The sequence below is a fragment of the Lepisosteus oculatus genome, chromosome 11, assembly GCF_040954835.1.
Source record: "Lepisosteus oculatus isolate fLepOcu1 chromosome 11, fLepOcu1.hap2, whole genome shotgun sequence".
Classification (NCBI taxonomy): Eukaryota; Metazoa; Chordata; class Actinopteri; order Semionotiformes; family Lepisosteidae; genus Lepisosteus; species Lepisosteus oculatus.
The window spans coordinates 6050078-6072444 of NC_090706.1; the positions used below are offsets into that span (position 1 = coordinate 6050078).

At 38.3% G+C, this 22367-nt stretch overlaps 1 protein-coding gene across 4 annotated transcripts in view; it reads left to right on the plus strand.

Moving 5' to 3' along the window:
• Positions 1–22367, plus strand: part of ptprub (protein tyrosine phosphatase receptor type Ub) — a 216417-nt gene that overhangs the window by 186446 nt on the left and 7604 nt on the right. For 2 of the 4 annotated variants that reach the window (XM_015348716.2, XM_015348717.2), the window contains 10 exons: positions 2900–2972; positions 3294–3370; positions 6438–6455; positions 8902–8938; positions 10686–10783; positions 11539–11655; positions 13348–13502; positions 14629–14764; positions 17324–17473; positions 21543–21857. In XM_015348716.2, coding sequence (XP_015204202.1) covers positions 2900–2972; positions 3294–3370; positions 6438–6455; positions 8902–8938; positions 10686–10783; positions 11539–11655; positions 13348–13502; positions 14629–14764; positions 17324–17473; positions 21543–21857 — 1176 coding nt within the window. The remainder of the gene's footprint in view (positions 1–2899; positions 2973–3293; positions 3371–6437; positions 6456–8901; positions 8939–10685; positions 10784–11538; positions 11656–13347; positions 13503–14628; positions 14765–17323; positions 17474–21542; positions 21858–22367) is intronic. The other 2 variants (XM_006631389.3, XM_015348718.2) reach the window with 1 other exon arrangement.

Below are 22367 nucleotides of genomic sequence, written 5' to 3' on the forward strand. Positions count from 1 at the left end.
TATTTTTGCTATCACTGCTGTTATGGGGTTGCTATAGAAACCTCCCTGTTTTTGTTGACACTCAACCATCAGAACTGTCTCCTTTGCAGAGCAGTCTGCTCTGAAAGATGGGGTTTTCAATTACTTTTTTGTGTTTGCAGTTTTATGCCAAAAAAAACTTCTTTTTTTTTTGCTCTTCTCTGCTGTGGTATAAGGTTGTCTCTGTGGAATACCGGCATACTCTTAGATTCATTAAACTGTCCCCTGAGGAAAAACAGATTCTTTGTAAATCTATATTTTTTTCTGAAACTGTCTGACTGTAAAAATGTATAATAAGATGCAGAGTATCAGTGAGAGCATTCATGTCAAACTTCATAACCCCCGTTTCCCAGTGGAATGCTTTGTGGCAATTGATTAGGTCCCTGGAGTGGATGGTGGATTTTAAATGCACTGGGGAAGATGTAAAACACCCAAAATAGCACCTTGGAGCTCAGTCATTACTCTGACCTGAGACACACACACAATAAAGTGTGAGCACTGGAGCAAATCATGAAATGTTTCAGGGCCTCTGGCCTGAAAAAGGTAGGGCTATTGCTTTTCTATGTTAAGAGTAATATAGAAGAGCAGAGGTTCATTAAGGCCAACTGACACTTATTAATTCTGTTAGTGGTGTGTCTGGGAGGGTAGAGAGCTACTTTTTAAAATGTGATAACAGTGGGAATGATATGTCAAAACCTAGAATCAGGGAAACATTGAAGAAAGGGAGCTTGAAAAGGCTGTAATAAACCACCTTGAAGTATTATTCATAAATATCAATAAGAATTTAGACAAGTTTATAGCTCTGAAACTGGCCTTGTGGGAGATGATTGACTGTTAAGTGGCCTTTAAAATTGTTTTTCTGTCCTTAATGTTACTAGATTTCATCACTGAATTAAGTACAGTAGAGCGTGATATACAGTAAATACTTTTGAAAAAATACATAATTTTTGCAGTAGTGTGAGGCTTTAATATAGTTTGTCTCTATGGCACATGCAGCTAAAGCTCAGAATTGGTTTTGTTTGCCACAAGTTCATATGGGTCTGCTAGCTTACCCTGGCTGGGGCAGCCTCAACACAGTTTGTGGGTCTGTAGTTCATATCCAATTTATAGACATGTCACACTTTTGAAACCTGCTGTGAAAAAATTAATCGATGTCTTCCGCAGTTTACTCATCTGAATTACCCTGCATGTGTTTAAATTGGAAAACCAGATAAGGCAGCACACTCCAGATATGAGAGTGCCAATGATATTGAAGAGAAATGAATTAATCTTGGTTAGGATTAGAAACTGCATTATCTTGGCTTTGAAAGACATTCCTGTAATCCTTATTCAGCATTCACTGACAGAGTTTGACCTATCTCTTGTGGATCATTTGAAACCCTTTTCATTGATGTATTTCGACCACAATTTATGAGTTAATGAACATGACATTCCATGTTTGGACAAAAGGCCACTAGAGGTTAAGAGAGAACATAATCCATAGCCTGAGTGGAATATGATCTGAGTGTACAGTATGTTACAATCTATAAACCTTAAATCTGACAGTAAACATTTAGAGTATACTCTAATTTGGCACAGACGTCTCACCCCAACAGGCTGTGTTGTGTCAAAACATCCTAATTAATATTTTAAGTTTAGAAAATGTTTTATTAAATAATTATAACTTTCTTCACACATGTTTTATTTGGTACAAGATATTAGTATACTAAATCTGTTTTTTTTTGTTGGCTTATGCCTATGGAATCAAGAGTTTGATCCAAATGATCTTTTCAAGTGCATTTCAAACAGCTAAAAGATATATTTACCACTATTCACCCGGGTGAGCACTCACAAACACCCCCATGAATTACCACTTATTCAACATGGTGAAATGTATCCATTCATTTTCTCGTGTCTTTGAAGATGACAGGTTTGAAATGGGTTTGATGACCTAGAGGCGAATATGATCTGAAAATTATTTGAAAAACATTTGCAAATACTGTCTAAGATAGAAATATTAATAACACAGCTAACAACCTGCCATCTTTAGAGTAGATCTGACATCACCAGAGATAGAGCTTCTCGTCAAATGTTGTTATCACTTGCATCATGTTTGTTGGGATCTTTGATGCTCAGGAATACTGCTATCGTGGCGTAGTCAGTCATTTACGACACAGAACTAGACATTGTGTTATTACAATGATAATTGAAGGATAAGTGTAGTCAAACACTTATGTTATTATGTGCTATAAAGTAAATTCTCATATTTTTAAGAGGAGAAGTTAGAATTTGTGCACTGTTGTTAAAGGTCTTTAGTTTTTATAAGCTTCACAGAGTGTTTGTTTGCTTATGTAGCCAGGTATATTTTTAATAAGCAAAAACAACAAGAGAGCTTAATCTGTAATTGGGTAATTGGGTGTTTATGTAGTGGAAAATTAAAGGTACTCAAAAAAGTGGCTGGTGATAACTCAAAACAGCAAGGCATTTTTTATTTGAAATTGGACAAACTAAAGTAGGCATTTCAGGAACAATCCAGCATTGTAAAGGCTGACCGTGTTTCTGTGAACTTTGTGCAAAATGGCAACGCTTGGTTTTAAAATAAGTTGACCAAGGCCTAATGGAATTCCACAAGCCTTGGTCTTATCAGGCAGTATAAACGATCATTTTATCTCTCGCTGTTAAATTGTCCTTAATGCTCTTGAAAGGGCAGGTTCTTTTGCAGTAGTGGCTGCCAGCAGTTCCTTAGAGCTGATTCCTATGAGCTAAAGCCCAGAAGGAACGAGACCTTCAAGACAGGGGTCAGGGCATCTGACAGAACAATTATCAGCTCCATTTCTGCTAGGGCACCAATCTCATCTCTTTGTTACTCCTGCTAATTATTTTTCTTGTCTCTTATTTCCAGAGTTTCTTTGAGGGCTGGGATGTTTCCAAAAAGAAAGACAAGACCAAGGGAAGACATGAGAGCCTTCTAGGTTGTAAGTTAACTTTCTCTCCATCTCCACTGCAGCTACATTTATCCTTTAAGTAAGTGGCAGAGTGTTCTGTATACACCAAAGCCTACATTGTGCTGTAGTAGAGTTTTACAGATCTAGGCCAGCCCAGCACTGTGTGCATTTCAGATTCCAAAGGAGTAAAAGGATAGGATTCTAGAAAGACGACAAACTGAACACCACTCACTCTTGGAATCACCCATGAGCAGGACAGAGGACAAGATGATGGTGGCACTCAAGTTAGGCAAACTTGTGTTACTCTGCATTAAAGAGAACTCCTGTTTCTCTCTGTCTGATCTGTTTCAGATGACCGCCACCGGGTCAAGCTACATCCATTACTGGGGGACCCCAATTCTGAATACATTAACGCCAACTATATTGACGTGAGTTCTGTGCTTCTTCACTGCGAGCAGAGGCAGATATTTATCATGTTCGTAGGAAACTATCAGAATAGGATTGGAGGTTTTGTGCTAACTGCCTATGCCACAGGAGACAACAGATGTTGTAGTTATTGAATATTTGTTAAATATATTTGAATTCCCTGAGAGCCTGATACAGAGCTCTTAAAAAATTCTGTACCAGTAAAGCTTTAAACAGCATGTTTAAAGGTCTGAATGAATTAACAGAAACACCTGCTGTGGGAAAAGTTTTCTTGTTTTATCTTGTTTTAAACTTATCAAGAGGCTTGAGATGCAGGTAGCAAACCTATAAGACAAAGGGCCTCACATTCCTTTTGTTAAGAGGGCTGAACTGTTAGAATAGTTATGGGTTGATTTGAATTTATTTAACTGAATAATAGAAAAATAAAACTCTATTGGAACCAAACAATATTAATAAGCCTTGTAATTAATGTATGTGAGGTTTTTCCAGGATGCAGTCAAGGTTATATTGGAATGTTTTAATAAAAAAAATCAATACCGGATCTCAGTGATAAACTGTTCTACATGTACAATATCCCAATGAATTAAAATAGACTTGAGTGTAGTTATTCAATCTCTGTTTGGACAGGCTTTCACTTTTACGCTGACATAAGATCCCTGTGCAATGTGCCTTGAGACTCGGGATTTCAGCAGAATTACTGTGAACTATGCATCAATCTCTTCTCTTTTCCTCATTTTTATAGAAATTGAGATTTATTCTCTCTGGCAAGTCCTAATTAGGGAAGGTATTTTATAGCAGTAGAAAGGATGAGTTCCATTGGAGACGAAGGCTAAATTTACATCAAAGTAGAACGAATAAACTTAAAGATAAATCATATAGAAACACCTTCACTTCTATATGTTGTACTGTATGTGGATTTGAAACAGCTCTAGGCCTTTTATGTTTGTTTCTTTTCTCCATTTGATATTGAACATCAGCTTTTTGACTCCAAAAATCAGACAGCTCATCTTAGGATCCTTATGAATTTTGATGGACTAATACAAAGAAATCTGAAGCAGAGATAAGCTTTCTTTTTTCAATAATCTTGCATCAGTTTTAGTGCTCATTTGAAATGCAGCGTCTTGAATAAATATCATACAATAGATGTGTAAATACTGGATATGCCTCATCTGGTTTTGGGAGCATGGTGTTTTTTATTGTGTATAGTGGCTCCTGTCAACATGTACAATGTGTAAACACAGTTTTAGTGTCACCATGAAGTCACTGTAAGTGCAGGGCCTTAGGCGTAGTCAAGAGATTTATAGCTATTTGAGAACTCATGTGGAATTAGAGGTATTTCCACCAAATGCTATTTCACTTAATCTGAGTGTTCCAAAGTTGGAAGAATGGAAAATTGAGCAATGGTGGAGCATCATTTCCTGTTAAAAGTGCTACCTGTTTCCTATGTGAGAAGCCCAGTTATGACTCACTGCACAATTTTGCCATTATTTCTTTTATAAGAAATGCAATCCTAATAGCATGACTGAAGCTAGTGGTTTTTCCTCAGAGCAACAGGCTGCACATGTGAACCACCAGATTCCAACAGCAGACCCTCTTCAAAAGAATGCTTTCTAAAGTTTTTTTTAACAAACTTAATTTTTGTTCACAATATGTTTATCCTTGACCAAGAAAAGGTAAAAAAAACACCCTATATGTACCTCTTATTAAATCTGAAACCTTTTGCGAAAGGTTAGAGGCTTCATTAACTTTACAGCAGTACCAGGCACTGTTCTTGTTTTACGTTGTTTCTTTTGTTAGAATTCTATTAAAGTGTGGGGTATGGGGACCGATGCATCATTAAGATTACATTCAACATTTATTTCTTACATATAATGTCTGGCCCCTGGCAGGTGAGAAAGGGCTGTGAATGATGAATATTGTGTGCTTGCGGGCATTTTAGAGCCTATTACCATTCACAGAAGGTTAAATGAAAGAGAAGCTCATTTTTGTGTAGGTTTCTTTTAGTATTTCATCATTCATTTCTCTGCTTTAATCTATGATAGTACTGTAGGAATTCTGGTGCTATACCATGTCTGCTTTGTACTGTCTTTAGCTGTCATGGAATGGATGCATCATTATATACATTAGCCTTGGCATTTACATTTAGTAGGCTTTGCAAATAGATTTAAGTGTATTAAATTATGACTTTACCGTAAGCAATACCTAAAATTTTTTTGTTTATACAGGATAATTCTTATATCAAATCGTGTGATTTTAAAATGGACAAAGATTTGTGCACTTAGTGTATTGCAGATGGCTTGTAAAATACCTTTTGATAAATATGTGCCCTGTCCCTGCCTTTCCATATGAAATTTGGTACTTACAAAAAGTAAAGAAGGATTCAATCATCCCTTTTGATCATGACATTCTTCTGTTTGATCATGTTTCAGTTGGGATTCACTGGTGATGTTCATCATCATAATTATTATCAAGGTGTCTTTTATTTATTTCTTTCTCACTCTGTGAAACCACTGTTTAATACCTGGGCAGACTGAGGTTTGGGAGTGAGATAAGCTCCATCCAGTTCCTCCCAGAAACACTGACACAACTTCACCTGGAGTGAAAACCCTGGCAGACTTCACATACATTTCTCCAGAAACAGAACCCTGATAGAACTACCTGACTACCTGTAATTTAGGGTGAAGATAGAACTCCTGCCCTTTTCTGACTGGAAATAATAAAAAATGAAAAGGCCTGCTTTGTTCACTTTACTTTAAATATGTCATGTAGATATACTATATTAAGTTGAAAATGAGACCCTGCAACCCACCTTTAACTTTTTGTTGCTAGTAGCTTATCGATTAGAGAATTTCACATCTTTAGGGATCCCATGCAGTCAACTTCAATCACATGCCTAGGGAGTTTGTCCCAGACTCCCATAATCCTCTGTTTTCTGACTTGAACTCAATTTCCTCTAGGTTTTCTGTATGTGTCTGTTACTGAGCCCTTGTTTTACTCTCTTCAAGAATCTCATTAATTAGCTTCTGTCTCTTTTTTTCCCTTCCTTCCTCGACTCTGTGGACCTTTTAGATTCGGATAAACAGGGAAGTAAGTACTTCACTGCTCTTTTTTCTACCTTTTCTTTCCCCTTTCTGTCTCCCTGCCTTGCGGGATTGTCAGCATTTGGCAAGTGGTCTACTGAGCTTGGTTCATGTAGCACAGCAAATGTGTGCTGTTGGCACAAAGGGAACTTTTGGCTTAAATCTTGAAAGGTGATAAGAATACTGTGAAACAAACACAGGTTTGCACCAGTCTGAAAACATAGGCAGAACATACAATGAAAACCAGAGGAATCAATGGTCTCAGATGTAGTTGGCCAAAGTATTGTGATGCAGCAATATGTATTTTGTGCCAACGTTTATAAAATCTTTGTGAGAGCAAATAGGAAATCATTAGATAAAAACCTAATTTCACTGTCACCTTCTGGCAAAGAATATAAAAAATTACACACATTAAAATGATCGTTCAGGTGAAGGAGACATTTTACAGCTTATAGTATTGAGCTACTGTTTTTTTTTTCTTTTTAAGTTTTAGCAAGATTTGTGTTTGCCATCACCATCTGCATCTCTTCTGGGGTTTTTTCTGTCTGAGTTGTGGTATTCTCTGTCTGAGTTGCACAGTCTGTATGCCTTTTCAGTGGGACTATAGCTCAGACTGCAGTGCAGGATAGGCATCTGTAAATGGGGAAGAGTCATCAGAAAGGCCGGTGCACACTGCACAGTTACTGTCATCTGTCTCCATTCCACGCAAATGTTCCATGTCAACTCGCTTGCACACCAGATAAATGGTGCTTTTTGGTGCCCTCAGTGCTGAAATGACTGATTTGTCAGTAGGCAAAAGTAAAAGTGACGAGTGGTCTTTTTTTCACTTTTGAGTGGATTACATTCAGACAGGCTTTTAGCTGTTTATTTCTAACCCATTCTGCATTACCGATATATAAAAATACAATAAAAAGCACTGTTGTCATCTTAATATCTGCTTGGAAGAAAAAAGGTAGTCTGGTATATACTAGTGCTTTCAGCCAGCAATTCTTGTGACTTAAATATTCAAGTTGAATATGTCTGTTGAATACACAAAAGACACCCACATACTCCACTTAGCAGAATTTATGTTACAAGAAAAATTCAGACAGTTTGTCAAATATCCTTGTAAACAAAAAGCCTGATTTCCATACATTTGTGAACAACAGCAAAAAAGGTTATGGAAATGTACTTATTTTTTAAAAGTTTTAAATCAGTATGGAAGCTTTTTTACGTCATCTGCTCTTGAAAACAATCTTTGATTAAAGCTGTGATTTGAAAAGTTTTATGTGGAAATACTGTGGTGCTGATTATCTACATGGAGAATAATATCAATGGTGGTCAGATGTGGTATTTCCATTCTGTTTCCACAGATTCATGAAAATCAGCGGTAATAGTAACATCACATGTGATTCGTCAAACTAGCTGTGTGTTGCTCCTAGTTGCTCTCTGAAAACCTCGGGTGTATAAAGGACAGACCTTGACGTATCTGTGAAATCATGCAGGGTTGTTGCCATTAGTAGTGCTGGTAGTCTGTTCTGCCATTGTCAAAGTCAGGTGGTCTTCAGGATTTGGTCATTGGTCCAAAAACAAAAAAAGCTGTGTATTAAACATTTGAAAAGCCAGCCATTCAATAAATGTTTAAAATAGTCTGCATTTACTTAAGAAAAACCTTCAGGTTATTTCCAAAAGAATTTAGTTTTTTTAGTAAAAAAATGGCCAGAAGCCATATTGCCCTGCAACTCACAACTGGCAGTCCCCTGAAGCTCAGCAGGTGTGTGCCTGGTCAGAACCTGGGTGGGAGACCTCCTGGGAAAAACTAAGGTTGCTGCTGTAAGAGATGTTAGGGGGTCCAGCAGGGGGCGCTCACCCTGTGGTCTGTTTGGGTCCTAATGCCCCAATATAGTGACGATGTAAAACTCTCTGTGGACCTTAAAAGTCCCAGGGCGTTTCTCAAAAAGAGTAGGGGTGTCCTGGCCAAAATTCCCATTGGCCCTTACCAATCATGGCCTCCTTATAGTCCCCATCTATGAATTGGCTTCATTACTCTGCTCTCCTCCCCACTGATAGCGGATGTGTGGTGAGCGTTCAGGCGCACTTTGGCCCATTATCTGTAAAGCTTTTGAGTGGAGTGTCCAGAAAAGCGCTATTTCAGTGTAAGCAATTATTATTATTATTATTATTATTATTATTATTATTATTAATAAAAATAACATATTGAAGGTAAAAAAAAACAGCTGAAGTCTATTGTCTTAAGGTTCTGGACAAACATTTAACCTCTGATAGTTTTGTACTGTATTTACTGTTTCAATGGGCAGATAAAAGGTCAACATTTAGTCATATTGTCGTCTTGTCCTTACCCTGGAGCTGAGGAATGTCAGATGAAAAGGGTGTTGATGCCAGGGTTAGCGCTGCACCGCAGTTCACAGCCTTGTCTAATCTGGACTGAACATGAGTGTTTTCTTCTCTTTCAGGGCTATCACCGTTCAAACCACTTCATTGCCACACAAGGTGAGTAGCACACCTGTTGTACAGAGTGTGGGTGATGTGTCTAGCAAGTACTCTTAACAGGCTGTCTTTCAGAATATCTAAAAGTTTACACATAAGAGAATACCCTTTAATTTATTTAGCTTTTTAAGGTACCTATAATATTAGTTATATTCTTCAGGTCTGTCTACCAAAAAAAGATTCAGCAGGCAAACTAAGCGACTTGCCTTTTGTTGGAGTGTGTATCTGTGTGCAAGGAACCTCTTGAGTAATAATACTTGTTCAAAAGTGGAGAAAGGTGATGGGATAGAATGGATGTTGTAAGCATGTTAAAAACATTGGAGAAATGCTACAGAAATACCCCATGGCTTTTGAAGGGGTGCATGTATATGTGTATATGTATTATTTAACCCCCCATTTTCTTTTACAGTTGATTTGTTATCCCTCTCCCCATTCCATTCATTTCAGTCTCAGACAACTATTCATTTCTCATTCTCTGAAGGTCCCCTGTCTCCTCCTTTCCTCCACACTCCTAGGCTCCTCTTCACACGAATCAGACTCCTAGCACCTAGGGAGTGGAGCCTCTAGGGCCCAGTTGAATTAAATTTGAGGAGTTGAAAATATCTTTGCAGTAGCAAAATATACATATGAAATCAATGCAAATTAAATTGGCTGTTGCTTCATTAAGAGTGTTGTAAAAATCTGAAGGAATGCAGAGAAGGAATAATTGGTCTTGTGTTTCGGAGGGCCTTGTCTTACTCCAAAGAACAGTGTCCAAGTAATGAAACTAAAATATGCAGATGAATTCGTCACATTCCAGGGATCAGTGATTGCAGATCCCGCGGTGCTGGTTAGGCCCCTTTGGCAGTATTCTGACGGACAGTATTAAGTGCAGAAAAAAATATGTAAAAAAGAATTATGCAGTGAGCAGAAATTGATGAAGGAGGGCAGAGGACTTTCTGTAAAGGCATACTTAAATCTACTTGTCTCCGTGTTTAGCAAACAGATTGAAGAACATTTCTTTGCACACCATGCCTCATGATCACAAGATATACCTGATGCTTTCAGAAGACATCTGTGAGGGGTTTCAAAGTGACAGCTGTGTTAAAAGTTGCTAAAAATTAGATCTTGCACTTCCTGCTTGCCTTTCTTACAGCATTCAGAAATGTTAATTTATCTGATGCTTCTTGCAATAAATATAAACCTGCTGTTATTAGAAAGGATAGTACAGCAATACACAAACTGTGTTGAAACCATAAATGAATTGACTTTATTTTGGATAGCTTTCTGGTTTCGCTGGGACTTTGTTTTTTTTTTCTTTTACACTCTTCTGTGGGACTCCACAATTCTGGGGCTTTGTTGTGATGTTTACCTTAGTATCTTTTGTTTTGTTCTTCAGTTGTTCTCATCCTTGCAATTCACTACTCCATCTTTATCTGTGTTTTCCTTTGATGTTGGATGCACTCCTTTGTCTGTGCAGGGGGCGCCTTTAGAAGACAATGCCTCATCATACTCCTCATAGACCCAGACTGCTCTGCATCAGTCCAAAATTTAATTTGGCTGATATGAGGGGTGATGTCACCCCAGGCACAACATTTGTCTGATCCCAGGTTGGGGAGCGAGAGAAATATCATCATCTAAATGGGAAAACATAACTGATGGCACTTTGCATACTTATGACTGCCTTATTCAACCTGACACTGAGGCATGACTGCACATTCTCTAAATATGTGTCTCTCTAATGCGTTGCTGCATTTTCTTATCTCTCCAGGGCCTAAACAAGAGACGGTGTATGACTTCTGGAGAATGGTGTGGCAGGAGAACTGTTTCAGCATCGTCATGATCACCAAGCTGGTAGAAGTGGGAAGAGTAGGTGCAGTCATTACACCTCATATTGAATGTTCTCTTTCATCAGATAATTTTCCCAGTGCTGCCAAATCAGTACTGTTCTTTGTTATCAAATAGAAACACATCTCTTATTTTTTAATTTTCTTCTAATATGAAAATATTTTGAAATACTTGTCAATTTCAGTGATGTTGCCAGATTGTGTATATTCTGTATCATTTTAAAGGCAGAAAAATGCAGTTATCCCTATACAATCAAGGATCTTGATTTTTAAACTATTGGAACTGGAATGGTGTCCTGTCTCAGCTATATTTCCCCCTTAAGACTGGACCTGAGCCACTTAGTGTGTCTAATAAAAAATGAAATGCTTCCAAACTCCAGCTAATGAAAGAATATCCATTCTAAAGACTTGTATGTCTAAATTTGACATTTTCCACCACAATATTTCTGAATAGTAGAGTATTTGACCAGTGTTTTCTCAATAACATCAGAAGTATTATACACTAGAAGGTTACCCCTTCCCCATATAGTTTTTATTCATCTAATAAAATTATCAGGGCAGCTCTTGAAGGATTCCAGTGAATTAGCTTCTGTAGCAGGGGTTGGTAGTTTGCTCTAAATACCTACTGTAGATCTCTTAGTGTAAAGAATTATTTCTTGTTGTCAATCCAGAATTTCATTTCTTAATTTGTGATTCTGAATAGTGGGTGGACTGACTTTTTTAGACTATTTTGTTTTTGTTCCCAACTAAAGAGATGAACTGCATTGTTTTCTGAAGGTAAAATGTTGCAAGTACTGGCCAGACGACAGCGATATGTATGGTGATATCAAGATCACGCTTATGAAGACAGAGACACTGGCTGAGTACACAGTCCGCACCTTCACTTTGGAGAGGGTATAAATTCTTTTATTCAGCTAACATTGATGAAATTCTTTTTTGCAGGACAAACATGATCTTGATTGTTTTCATAACATGTTTAGTATTAGTATTAGAATTGTATTTCTTAATCACATTAAATTAAGGATTCAGATAAACCATCAAATTATTTTTCTACCTGTCAACAAGAAGGTAGAACATCAACAGAACTATAATAATGTTAAATGTGCTGGAGAATTGAGAAAGGTACCACCTGCTCACACTTGTCAAAAAATTGAAAGCACTGATGATACATTATTCGTAAGTGTTTTGTGTTATTCAAAAATATTTGGCAAAAATGAGACAATAACAGATAGTTATATTCTGCTCTTGCTCAGATTTATTTAGGGCTGGTGGTAGTGACTCCAGGTTCAGTCCTGGCCTCAGACATCAGCCTGAGTTGGGGTGACCCCTGGAGGTTTTCTCCAGGTATTTGCTTTCTCCTACCTGCAAAAGACATGCTCTATAGTGTCCCTTCCATGTACAGCTGGCATATCCAGTGGTAGACCAGTCATGTACAAGAGAATAAGCAACTTACTGCTAACAAATGGTTCGATACCCTTATTTAAATTCAGTAGTATGGTGCTTTCAATTTATCTCAAATTATAGCTCACCATTGTCTGTTTTTTGCACTTACAATATTTCCAATGTAGCTGTAACAGGATATTAATAGAAGTTCTGCTTACCTTGAATGTTTCTGAAATAAAGACATTCTGAAATGATTGAACTGATGATTGTATGGTGGTATGGATGTTAATGCTGTTGCCTCTCAGGTCTTAGGTTCTGGCTTTCTTCTCACTTTTCAAAGACATGCTGGCTAGGCTTGCAATTCAGTTCAAAGTACTGTACTTTATTCCTCCCCAATATATAATGTATCTAAATTGTGTCCGTGTGTCTCTTTGTGCTTGTGCCCTGTGATGGACTTTCTAGATGTAGTCCTGCTTTAATTCCAGGATTACAGGATAGGCATCTGGCTCCAGTGACCTCACCAGGAATAACTGGTTTTCTGATAATGACCTGTTTAACCCACCTGCAAAACAGTGTTTCCAAGATTTCCATATTGCTCTAGTATCCTGTTATCTAGTCAATGGGATATTCAGCCGCAGTGTTTGACAGGATTGACACAGCACACTGAGCTGATGAGTGCGGTTACAGAGATGGTGCATTATAGTGTCACAATTGTTCAGCTTCCATGGAGCTTAACATGAAATATCAGCATACGATTCAGGAAAAAATAAATCCTGACAGTTTATTTTTGTGGTTTTCATTCTGTTCTTTTATTCTTCAAATTTTTCTCTGCCACTTCATGTTATTGTCTTGAGTTTTAAAAAATACTGTTGTCGTGACACAATAAGAAAACGTCAAATCCCTGCAGACAGTTTAAGTCTCACTGGTATTAAATATACCCATACAATATCAGGGATAAGGGCACGGAGAGACAGGTCACAGGGAAAAGGATGCAGAAATTTGAGGCTGGCATAGATTTTATTGAAGAATGAGAGCAAAGTTTTAAAAATAGAGCACATCTTTTTTCAGTCTATGTAAGAAGCAGCACATTACAGCAGATGCTTGGAAAGGTGTCTTGAACGAGTTCCTGTCTTTAGCAGTCTGCTTTCTTTGTTGGGAAGGCTGGCTGCTTTTCCTTTTAAACCAAACTTTTCTCATTTCCAGAGGGGTTATTCCGCGAAACATGAAGTGCGGCAGTTCCACTTCACGTCGTGGCCTGAGCATGGGGTGCCGTATCACGCCACTGGCTTGCTGGCCTTCATTCGCCGGGTCAAGGCCTCCACCCCTCCTGACGCAGGGCCGGTGGTGGTGCACTGCAGGTAGCCACTCCAGCAACGCAACACAGACCTGCCTGCAGGCGTATTTTACCCCTACCCCAGTTCACACAGGGAGACCTCGAGAGACCACCCTCAAGAGAACTTAAATAAGCTGGCATAATATTAATTGGTTCTACTGTGGGACATGGGTGATGGGGAAAAAGGCTGCCATGTAGATCAATCTGACTTTTCGATAAAAGTGATTTCATAATAATAATTTCTTACATTTGTATATAGCGCTTTTCTGGACACTCCACTCAAAGAGCTTTACAGGTCATGGGGACTCCCCTCCACCACCACCAATGTGCAGCCCCACCTGGATGATGAGATAGCTGCCACAGTGAATGAGTAACTCTCTGCACACGTCAGCTATCAGTGGGGAGAACAACAGAGTGATGAAACTAATTCATAGATGAGGCCATGAAGGGTAAAAGCCAATGGGAAATTTGGCCAGGACGCTGGGGTAACACCCCTACTCTTTTCGACAAAGACCACAGAGAGTCAGGACCTTGGTTTTACATCTTATACGAAGAACAGTGCCTTTTTACAGTATGGTTTCCCTGTCACTATATTGGGGCATTAGGACCCACACAAACTGCAGGGTGAGTGCCCCTTGCTGACCCCACTAACACCTCTTTCAGCAGCAACCTTCCCAGGACTCCCATCCAGGTACTGACCAGGCTCGCACCTGCTTAGCTTCAGTGGGCTGCCAGTTATGAGTTGCAGGGTGATATGGCTGCTGTAAAAGACCTCTCTGTCCCACAGACAGGACATGACTTACTAAATGTATTACTTATATACTGTTGTTACATTCTTTTCTATTTTGAATAATGTGACTTATATGCAATATGTACTGTATGTGGGTAAATACAAGTAGTGGAAGGTAAATTTACCTAGGAAAAGATGCTGTCTCTTTCTCTCTCCGTCAGCATAGTAGAGACCAGACTTGTGTGCTGACACTTTGTTCTCTCATCCAAGTAAGCCTGGAAGTGATCTGTTCTTGAGAGCAAACTCATCATGCTGTGTATTGACACTGAATTTTCTGTGTGCCTATGAGTGTAAGCTGGTCAGAAAGCATGTGGCAAGAATGTGATGCCCACTGACTGTTCTCTCTTCTTCTCTGTGCCAGTGTGGGTGCTGGCAGAACAGGTTGCTACATTGTCTTGGATGTCATGCTGGATATGGCAGAGTGCGAGGGTGTGGTGGACATCTATAACTGTGTGAAGACCCTGTGCTCCAGACGCATCAATATGATCCAGACTGAGGTCTGTCTGATAACCTGTCTCTCTCTGTCTAATTAATCCATCTTTCTATTTTCTAATCACTTCATCCACTTCAGGGTGTCGGGAGAACCAGAGCTTATCCTGGCAAGCTTCAGGTGCAAGGTGGGATAAGCCCTGGATAGGACACCAGTCCATCATTGGGTACACAAAGACACAACCACGTACACACTCGCATGAGGGCCAGTTTTCCCAGAAGCCAGTTAACCTACCAGTATATCGTTGGACTGCGGGTGGAAACTCGAGCACCTGGAGGGAACCCACACAAACCCAGGGAGAACATACAAATTCCAGACAGATAGCACCCCAGGTCTGGAATTGAACCCAGGGCCCCAGTGTTGTGAGTCAGCAATTCTAACCACTGCAACAGCATGCCACCCCTCTGTCTAGTTTATGCAGATATTCAGATGGACATTTTTGGTTGGTTCATTTTTGTAAAACATAAGTAGAATGACATGTAATCCATATGAAAGCATATCAAAGTTTATTTTAATACCAGTTATGGATATAAATGTTAGCTTTTTGTCCAATTACAACAGGAGACAACACTTGTGTTGTGATTGGACAAAGAGCTAATTGATATTCATAGACAATGGAAATTAAAATTGAAACAGATGGTCTTCAATCCCACCCTAACCTTAAGGGTGTTTGTTCTATTATCTGCCTACCTGCTTTTGTGATGCTTTCACTCCACAAATATCATGCTGGACAACTGAAGACTCAGCAGTAGCTTGTTCTCCCCAGGTTTATGCTAATCATTTCCAAAAAAAATGTAAATTTTTATGGCATTTGTGCTTGTTTCCATGGAAATCTGTATGTATACCTGCTTAAGATTTGTTTTAAATGAATGTATTTAAATATATACAGAGGGAAAAAAATGAAAACTGAAAGATACAATAACTTCCAAATATATTCATACCCTTGATGAACTGCAACTAAAAGTTGGTTAAGTAAAGAAAGTGTAGGCATATATCAGTATTTTTCTGTATTTATGAATTATAATGTGATGTATGTAAATGCATTCTCAATATGGCAGTAGCATAACTGAAAAAATATACTGTATATTTCCAAATAGACCTATAATGTCCTATTTTGTTAATTCCCCTCAAGTATGTTGAAAATATTGGAAATCCAATCTACTTACGTTTTTTGTAGTTTTGTGGTTGGTTAGAAACTCCCAGAAATTTCTGGAAGTAACCTTCATTAAGGCCTTACAAGGAGGCTTAATCCCTTGATACCACATCATCATCGGGGAAACTGAGATTTGCCCAAAGCCATAAGGTAAAAGATTATCAACTTCAGCAGCAAGTGACAGCTTTAAAACGAATGCAAGTCTTCCCAGTTTCAGCAGTAGGAGTTGAAGGCTATTGGTTCAGTGGATGCTACCTTACCAATGTGTGGTCATGAAATGATGCAACCTGGAGGAGCAGAAGAGGTTCTGGAGAAGTGGATGAATATCTCTTACAAGGCGTTTAAGAACCAGATAACTGTTCACAAGGTAGAAACACCATGAGGCTGTCAAAGCCAAAGCAGGGAAATACTGATTCCCCAGATATGAACAAATGTGGGGAAATGTTATATTCTAAATCAGACATGAGGGTTATATGGAGCTGTTTTCCATTTTACTTTACCTTAGGCAGCACTGTGAGTCTTTAGATTATGTGTACACCTGGATTTTCATGATAAATGAATTTTTAGATAGTTCATAAAGGGTAAATAATCTAGATGCTTTGGTACAGTACATTAGGTCCTTATACCTAATACACATACAGTACACTATCAAATCTGGCAAACAGATTTACTGATTTTATGCTATTTATGCCACAACTTCTATTCTTTTGATTTCTAAAGACATCTACAAATTACCATGGTGATCCACATTCTGAAACCCTGTTTCTTTGTCTGTTTCATTATGATAATGACTTTTATTTGCAGGAAATAGATTTAATGAACAATAATATAAATTGTAATAAAACGTAATAAACCTGCACACATACAGAAATAGGTAAAGGTTTATTCCATGCTGAAAAGAAACATTACGTTCTGGTAACAACATTTTCATTTTGTGGAGAAGACTCCACAGCTGAAACGATTAAATCTTTACTGTTTCCTTGCAGCCTGTGCATGCTAATACAGCTACCTTCTCGAAGGTCTTTCACATGGCAATGCAATGTTTCTCAAAATAATCAGATGTTATGAAGCAATATTATAATATTACTTTGTGACAGCAGTGTGATTTTGATCTGTGAATAATAACACTAGAATATGTTGGAAACACAGAGCTGATACTTTTAGTACTCTCCCAACACTGTTGCACTCCTTCAGATCACCATGAAAATACTTAATTCACAGAATCCAATATCTCAAAGGCTTTCTTCAACAATTTGTGAAAGTCTTAAAGTATTCAAGGTGGGTGCATATATTAAATCTGACAGGCAGCGGTAAGTCTCATTGTGTACGGGAATCAGGAATGAAGTGGTCTGTGTGTATTTGTGTGTTTCTCTGAGGGGTTTTAATACGTGACTTTCTCTTCCTCCCCTCTAGGAGCAGTACATTTTCATCCATGATGCCATCCTGGAGGCATGTTTGTGTGGAGAGACTGCCATCCCTGTCAGAGAATTCAGCCTCACCTACAAAGAGATGCTGAGAGTTGATTCCCAGAGTAACTCCTCCCAGCTTCGTGAGGAATTCCAGGTCAGGTTCCAAAACACAGATCTTGCCACATAGGCAGAAAATTGTAAAATTCTTGGTTGGGCAGTTGTCCTCCTGCCATTCAGAGAACATAATGTTTTTCCATATCAAAAGAGCTTGGAATTGGGTGATGTTTTTTCAGTACTTATTGGGAAGCAAAATGTGTATTGTGAAATTGTATATTGTATGTGTATTATTTTGGGTTTTACAACAATCAACTATGTGTGTATTTCTCAGTATTGTAAAAAAACAAACATTTAACCTTAATATACAATAAGATCACACCCACTCAAGTGGCTGGTGAATGTCAAAGTTACTGCTCCCTTGATCTTAATCAATTGCAGTGTCTTGCTCTATGCTCATCATGAACCTGGTACTGTTTCAAATGTAGTTTTTCACACGATGATGGTAGGAAAAGCTAGCTAACCCTGGGCATCATAAAAGTGAGTCCAAGCATGCTGTTTCCTAGATTTATTCCTTAGTAATGGACAGGTGGCATGGAATTTTGGCTTTCTTTATTTTCATGCATTTTACATACAGCCAACTCTGTTGTCAAGGTTTCCTTGCTAATTGTTCTATTTACGATGATCAGGTCCAGCTGCCTTTCCTTAATGATTTTAGCTAGTGTTTCCTGGATTCAATTGTATTGAATGGTGCTTTTTTTTTAAATTGTTCTTTGATTTATTAGCAATACCACATACAAAACTTCCTTTTAGTATACTTCTTGAATGTCTTTGTTGACAGCATGTTCGCTCAATGTAACATGGTTATAGTTCTGTCTTGGGTACTGTGGACTTTGATTGTTGGCACATACAGTACAGTATGTTACTTAGTTCCACAAGTGCAAGAAATCTTTCCTTCTTGTTGACTTAAGTTTTTTACATCAACAGATATGAGAACAGAAAGTTAAAGCTGGAAATTGTCATCATCGTACCATTCATGTGACATCCCAGTCATGAGCTGTTTTCAGAATTGTTCACCAAATCGACAATAATTAACAAAATTTTGATGACTTTTTAGCACTACAGATTCATATTTCACTGGGATAACTTAAAGTAACAGCCCACCCATGATATGTACCATTCTCTAAAGCTTCAAGGATAGCAAAGATAAAGAAAGATAGCTCATCATGTTCTGAACTGCTCCATACCTGTACGTCAACATTCTTGTTATCTAGGATAGGAAACATCTTTGCATTCCAAATGCATGGTGCAATTTTACTTATTGGTTGTTCATTATAATCAGCTCATTCTGATGTCTTCTCCAAACACAGCCGAAGGTCTCATTCTTCTTAAAAAAGCTTTGATTATCGTATTATCAGTTGCTCTCAGTTCCATTATCTATAAGAAGTTTAAATGATTTAGCAGTCCCATCCTGAGCACAGACATCCTGATTGTCTGTTGGCTCACCCACAGACAATCAAACTTTAGTACTGTTTCCTTCCATTTGCCTGTAATTGTTCTGAATTTATTTTGGAAGCCACCACACTATGAATCCATGGCTAGGTTACATACCTAGATGTCCTCTCTTTTCTGACTGGGAATGAGGTATCTGGTTGATTAAGTTGATTTTTCCAACAGTTTTTAAATCTGTACATTACATCCTTTCCTATAAATTTCTGCATTGCAAGCTTTTCTGTTTCTTCTTAACTTTGAGCACTGGTAATTTTTTGGCATTTCATAAAATATGAATTTAAAATGTTAATCCATTTAGCCATTAAATAACTTGTTGACAAGTCATCTCCTATGTCATACTTTACTCAGTAGTATTATTATCTTTCTGCTGGACGTGGTTTAGCCACAAAAGAGCTAACCACATGCGTCTATAGGTCGACCTCATGGTAATTCATCGTAATTGCATGCAGTAGTTTAATTTGGAATAATTAATATGGATATGCAAGAGTAACGTTTGTACATGTGCAGAATAATCCTGTTCATTTTTATTTTTAATTTCAAACATTGTATTTTATTTGCCTTTTTATTGATTATATATTTTATTGAAACATCTGTCCTCATCTGGACAAAAAAATGGTTTTAAGTCCTAAGGTGAAAGGCTTCCTCTCAGCTACTAGCCATCCATTCAATGCAATATAGCCAATAAGCTTTACAATGTGCCTATAAACACTGAAAACATATATAACTTCATAACAGACTATAATGAGCAATGTGAAAATGTTCCCCCAAATGTATTATTACAGTAGTGCTTCATTTATGTGCATATTCTTTTTATACAGTTATAGCTAATTGGCAAATACACATTATACTCATCAAAGAAAATAGGTGCATAATTCTCATTTGAATTACATTCAAAGTCTAAAAATGTACTTATTCATAATGTATGAAGATGGCCCATATTTTTTCCATGAAATCCTCTCCAGAAATGGATTATATTGAATACTATTCTTTTTCCTAATTTAACTATATTAATAGCTTCAGATAATTGCATCTGAAATGGAGGTGGGCATTCTCTGGCCCAGTTTTGGTATTGAACTGGACATTTCTTGGTTGATGTATAATTCAGTGAGAAGTGTGTGGGCTTGATCTAGTGATACAGGGAGGAGGACCAGCACTAAGGTTTAATATTAATCTCTGAAGTCCTCCATTGCTCATAGTTACATCAACAAAATAGTTCTATTGATATATTATAAGTGAATTATTTATTGCCTGAATAAAATATCTCAAACCCTAACCATAACAAAGATGAGGTGAAGTATTTCATATGCAACAGCAGCCATAAACTTGCACACACCTAAAACAGAAGTACTTATTGGAACCACAGTTTGTAAATTCTGAATTCTCGTTTTACAATTGGTGGTCGATGATCTACCCATTATTCAGTTAGTCTACTGTGCTTTTTTACACCTAATTCAGGGTTTTATAGATTTTCTGTTTTGAAAGTCATCTTTACAGAAGGCTCCAATAAGTATCTGTTCAACTGTAAAATAATCTGAGAGGCATGCAGGTTTACTTTGTTTAGTCTAGTCTCCTAAGCAATACGTCCTATTCTTTTTCAGATCACACGCACTGTGAACAAAAACATGATATAATGAGATATGTTTTGATTTGGTCAGCTTCCATCAGAATGAAACAGGGAGCCTACATGCTTGTTGAATAACATGGGCAAGTGTTCCCTAGTGTGCAGTGAGCTTGGGCAGTCAGCTTTGCTTCACAATCTCTACAGCACAGCTTTAGCCACAGGAGGATGTTTGTAAAGCAATACAGCCTGCAATAAAAATCAAATTCATGCGTCTTTAAAGCCCTGCAGCTAAAATCATTGGAGTTGTTTATTTTAAGATATTAATTTTTATGATGGTCATGATTGCTACTAATAATAGCAGGCATTATATTGAATTATATGGCAAGTTGTAATATTGAAGCAATTCAATCACAACACCATACAGATAGTAAAGTCATTAAATTCCCATTGTTCTCAATTTCATGTTTAAACGTTTTACTTTGCTGGATATTTTATATTGAATTTTTGTATGTCTGTTCTGGTTTACAATGACAGGGAAGAGAATATTGAAAAAGACAAAAAAGAAAAGGGGAACTATTTAACATGTTCAGCTTATAGTTCCTGCACTTGAATAATGTATTATTCTTTGTAGAAGAACAAAATCTATATCTCAGTAAACAAACTCTCTCTCGCGCGGTGAGAGGTGTTGTACCCGACAGATTTGGAAATGTAAAACATTTTCAGATTACTCTAAAATTTCCAAGTCTATGGTACTGTAATACAATTTCTGATATTAGAAGCGGTTTGAAACAAGGTGTTACCCCTTACTTCTTATGTGTTAGATCAAGGGTTATAACATTCGTCTTCTGTTTCTTCTTTGGGTTCTCAATAGTACATACTGTATGCAGTGTGTACATACAGCCACTATCAAAAGGGCCTATTAAACTGTCCCCAACCAATCTGACACTGTCAGAGATCTTCTCTCCGGATTTTTATCATGTTGGACCTTTTGTATTATCTATATCTCATGCACCCCATTTCCCCACCTACCCACACCACCCGTTCCCAAGTACTAGAACGATAGTAACACCCCACCACCTGCTCCTTTGCCCCCCAGACCCTGAACTCGGTCACCCCTCACCTGGATGTGGAGGAGTGCAGCATCGCCTTACTGCCCCGCAATCGCGAGAAGAACCGCAGCATGGACGTCCTGCCGCCCGACCGCTGCCTGCCCTTCCTCATCACCACCGAGGGCGAGAGCAACAACTACGTCAACGCCGCGCTCACCGACAGCTTCCTCCGCTCTGCCGCCTTCATTGTCACCCCCCACCCGCTGCCCGGCACCACCACGGACTTCTGGAGGCTGGTCTTCGACTACGGCTGCACCTCCCTGGTCATGCTCAACCAGCTCAACCAGTCCAACTCAGCTTGGGTCAGTCACCGTAACCGATCCTCACAGAGTGACAGCTGAACTTTGGTCTCTCGGTCCCCCATCTGTAGGGTCTCCCACAGCCTACTTCTATCAGGGCTTTGTGAGATTCATCCCCATCACCCTCTCAGGATTGTTATGCAGAAAGTGGCATTTAATCTAAGCAGCAGTGGTGAAGGATCACAAAACACATAATTTAATTTGAAACAAGAAACATAATGATAGATGCAGATAGTCCAAAGAGTCTCTTTCATAGCTGTATTTTTAAAAATGACATTTCTTCTAGCCTGACATACAGTACTTGGAAGTGATTCACACTCTTCCTTTTTTTTCCATGTTCCATGGTGCTTAACGCTCATCTATGTGTGTGTATACTTTGCAGCTTTGTTCTCTCTCAGGCCCTTCCATGTTTCAAAGTTAAAATATGGTGATAAGGTGAACTAATACATGTCGCTCTCACTTCTGAGAAAACATTAGTGAAGTAATCCTTTCCTTGCTGCTGTAATCAGAACT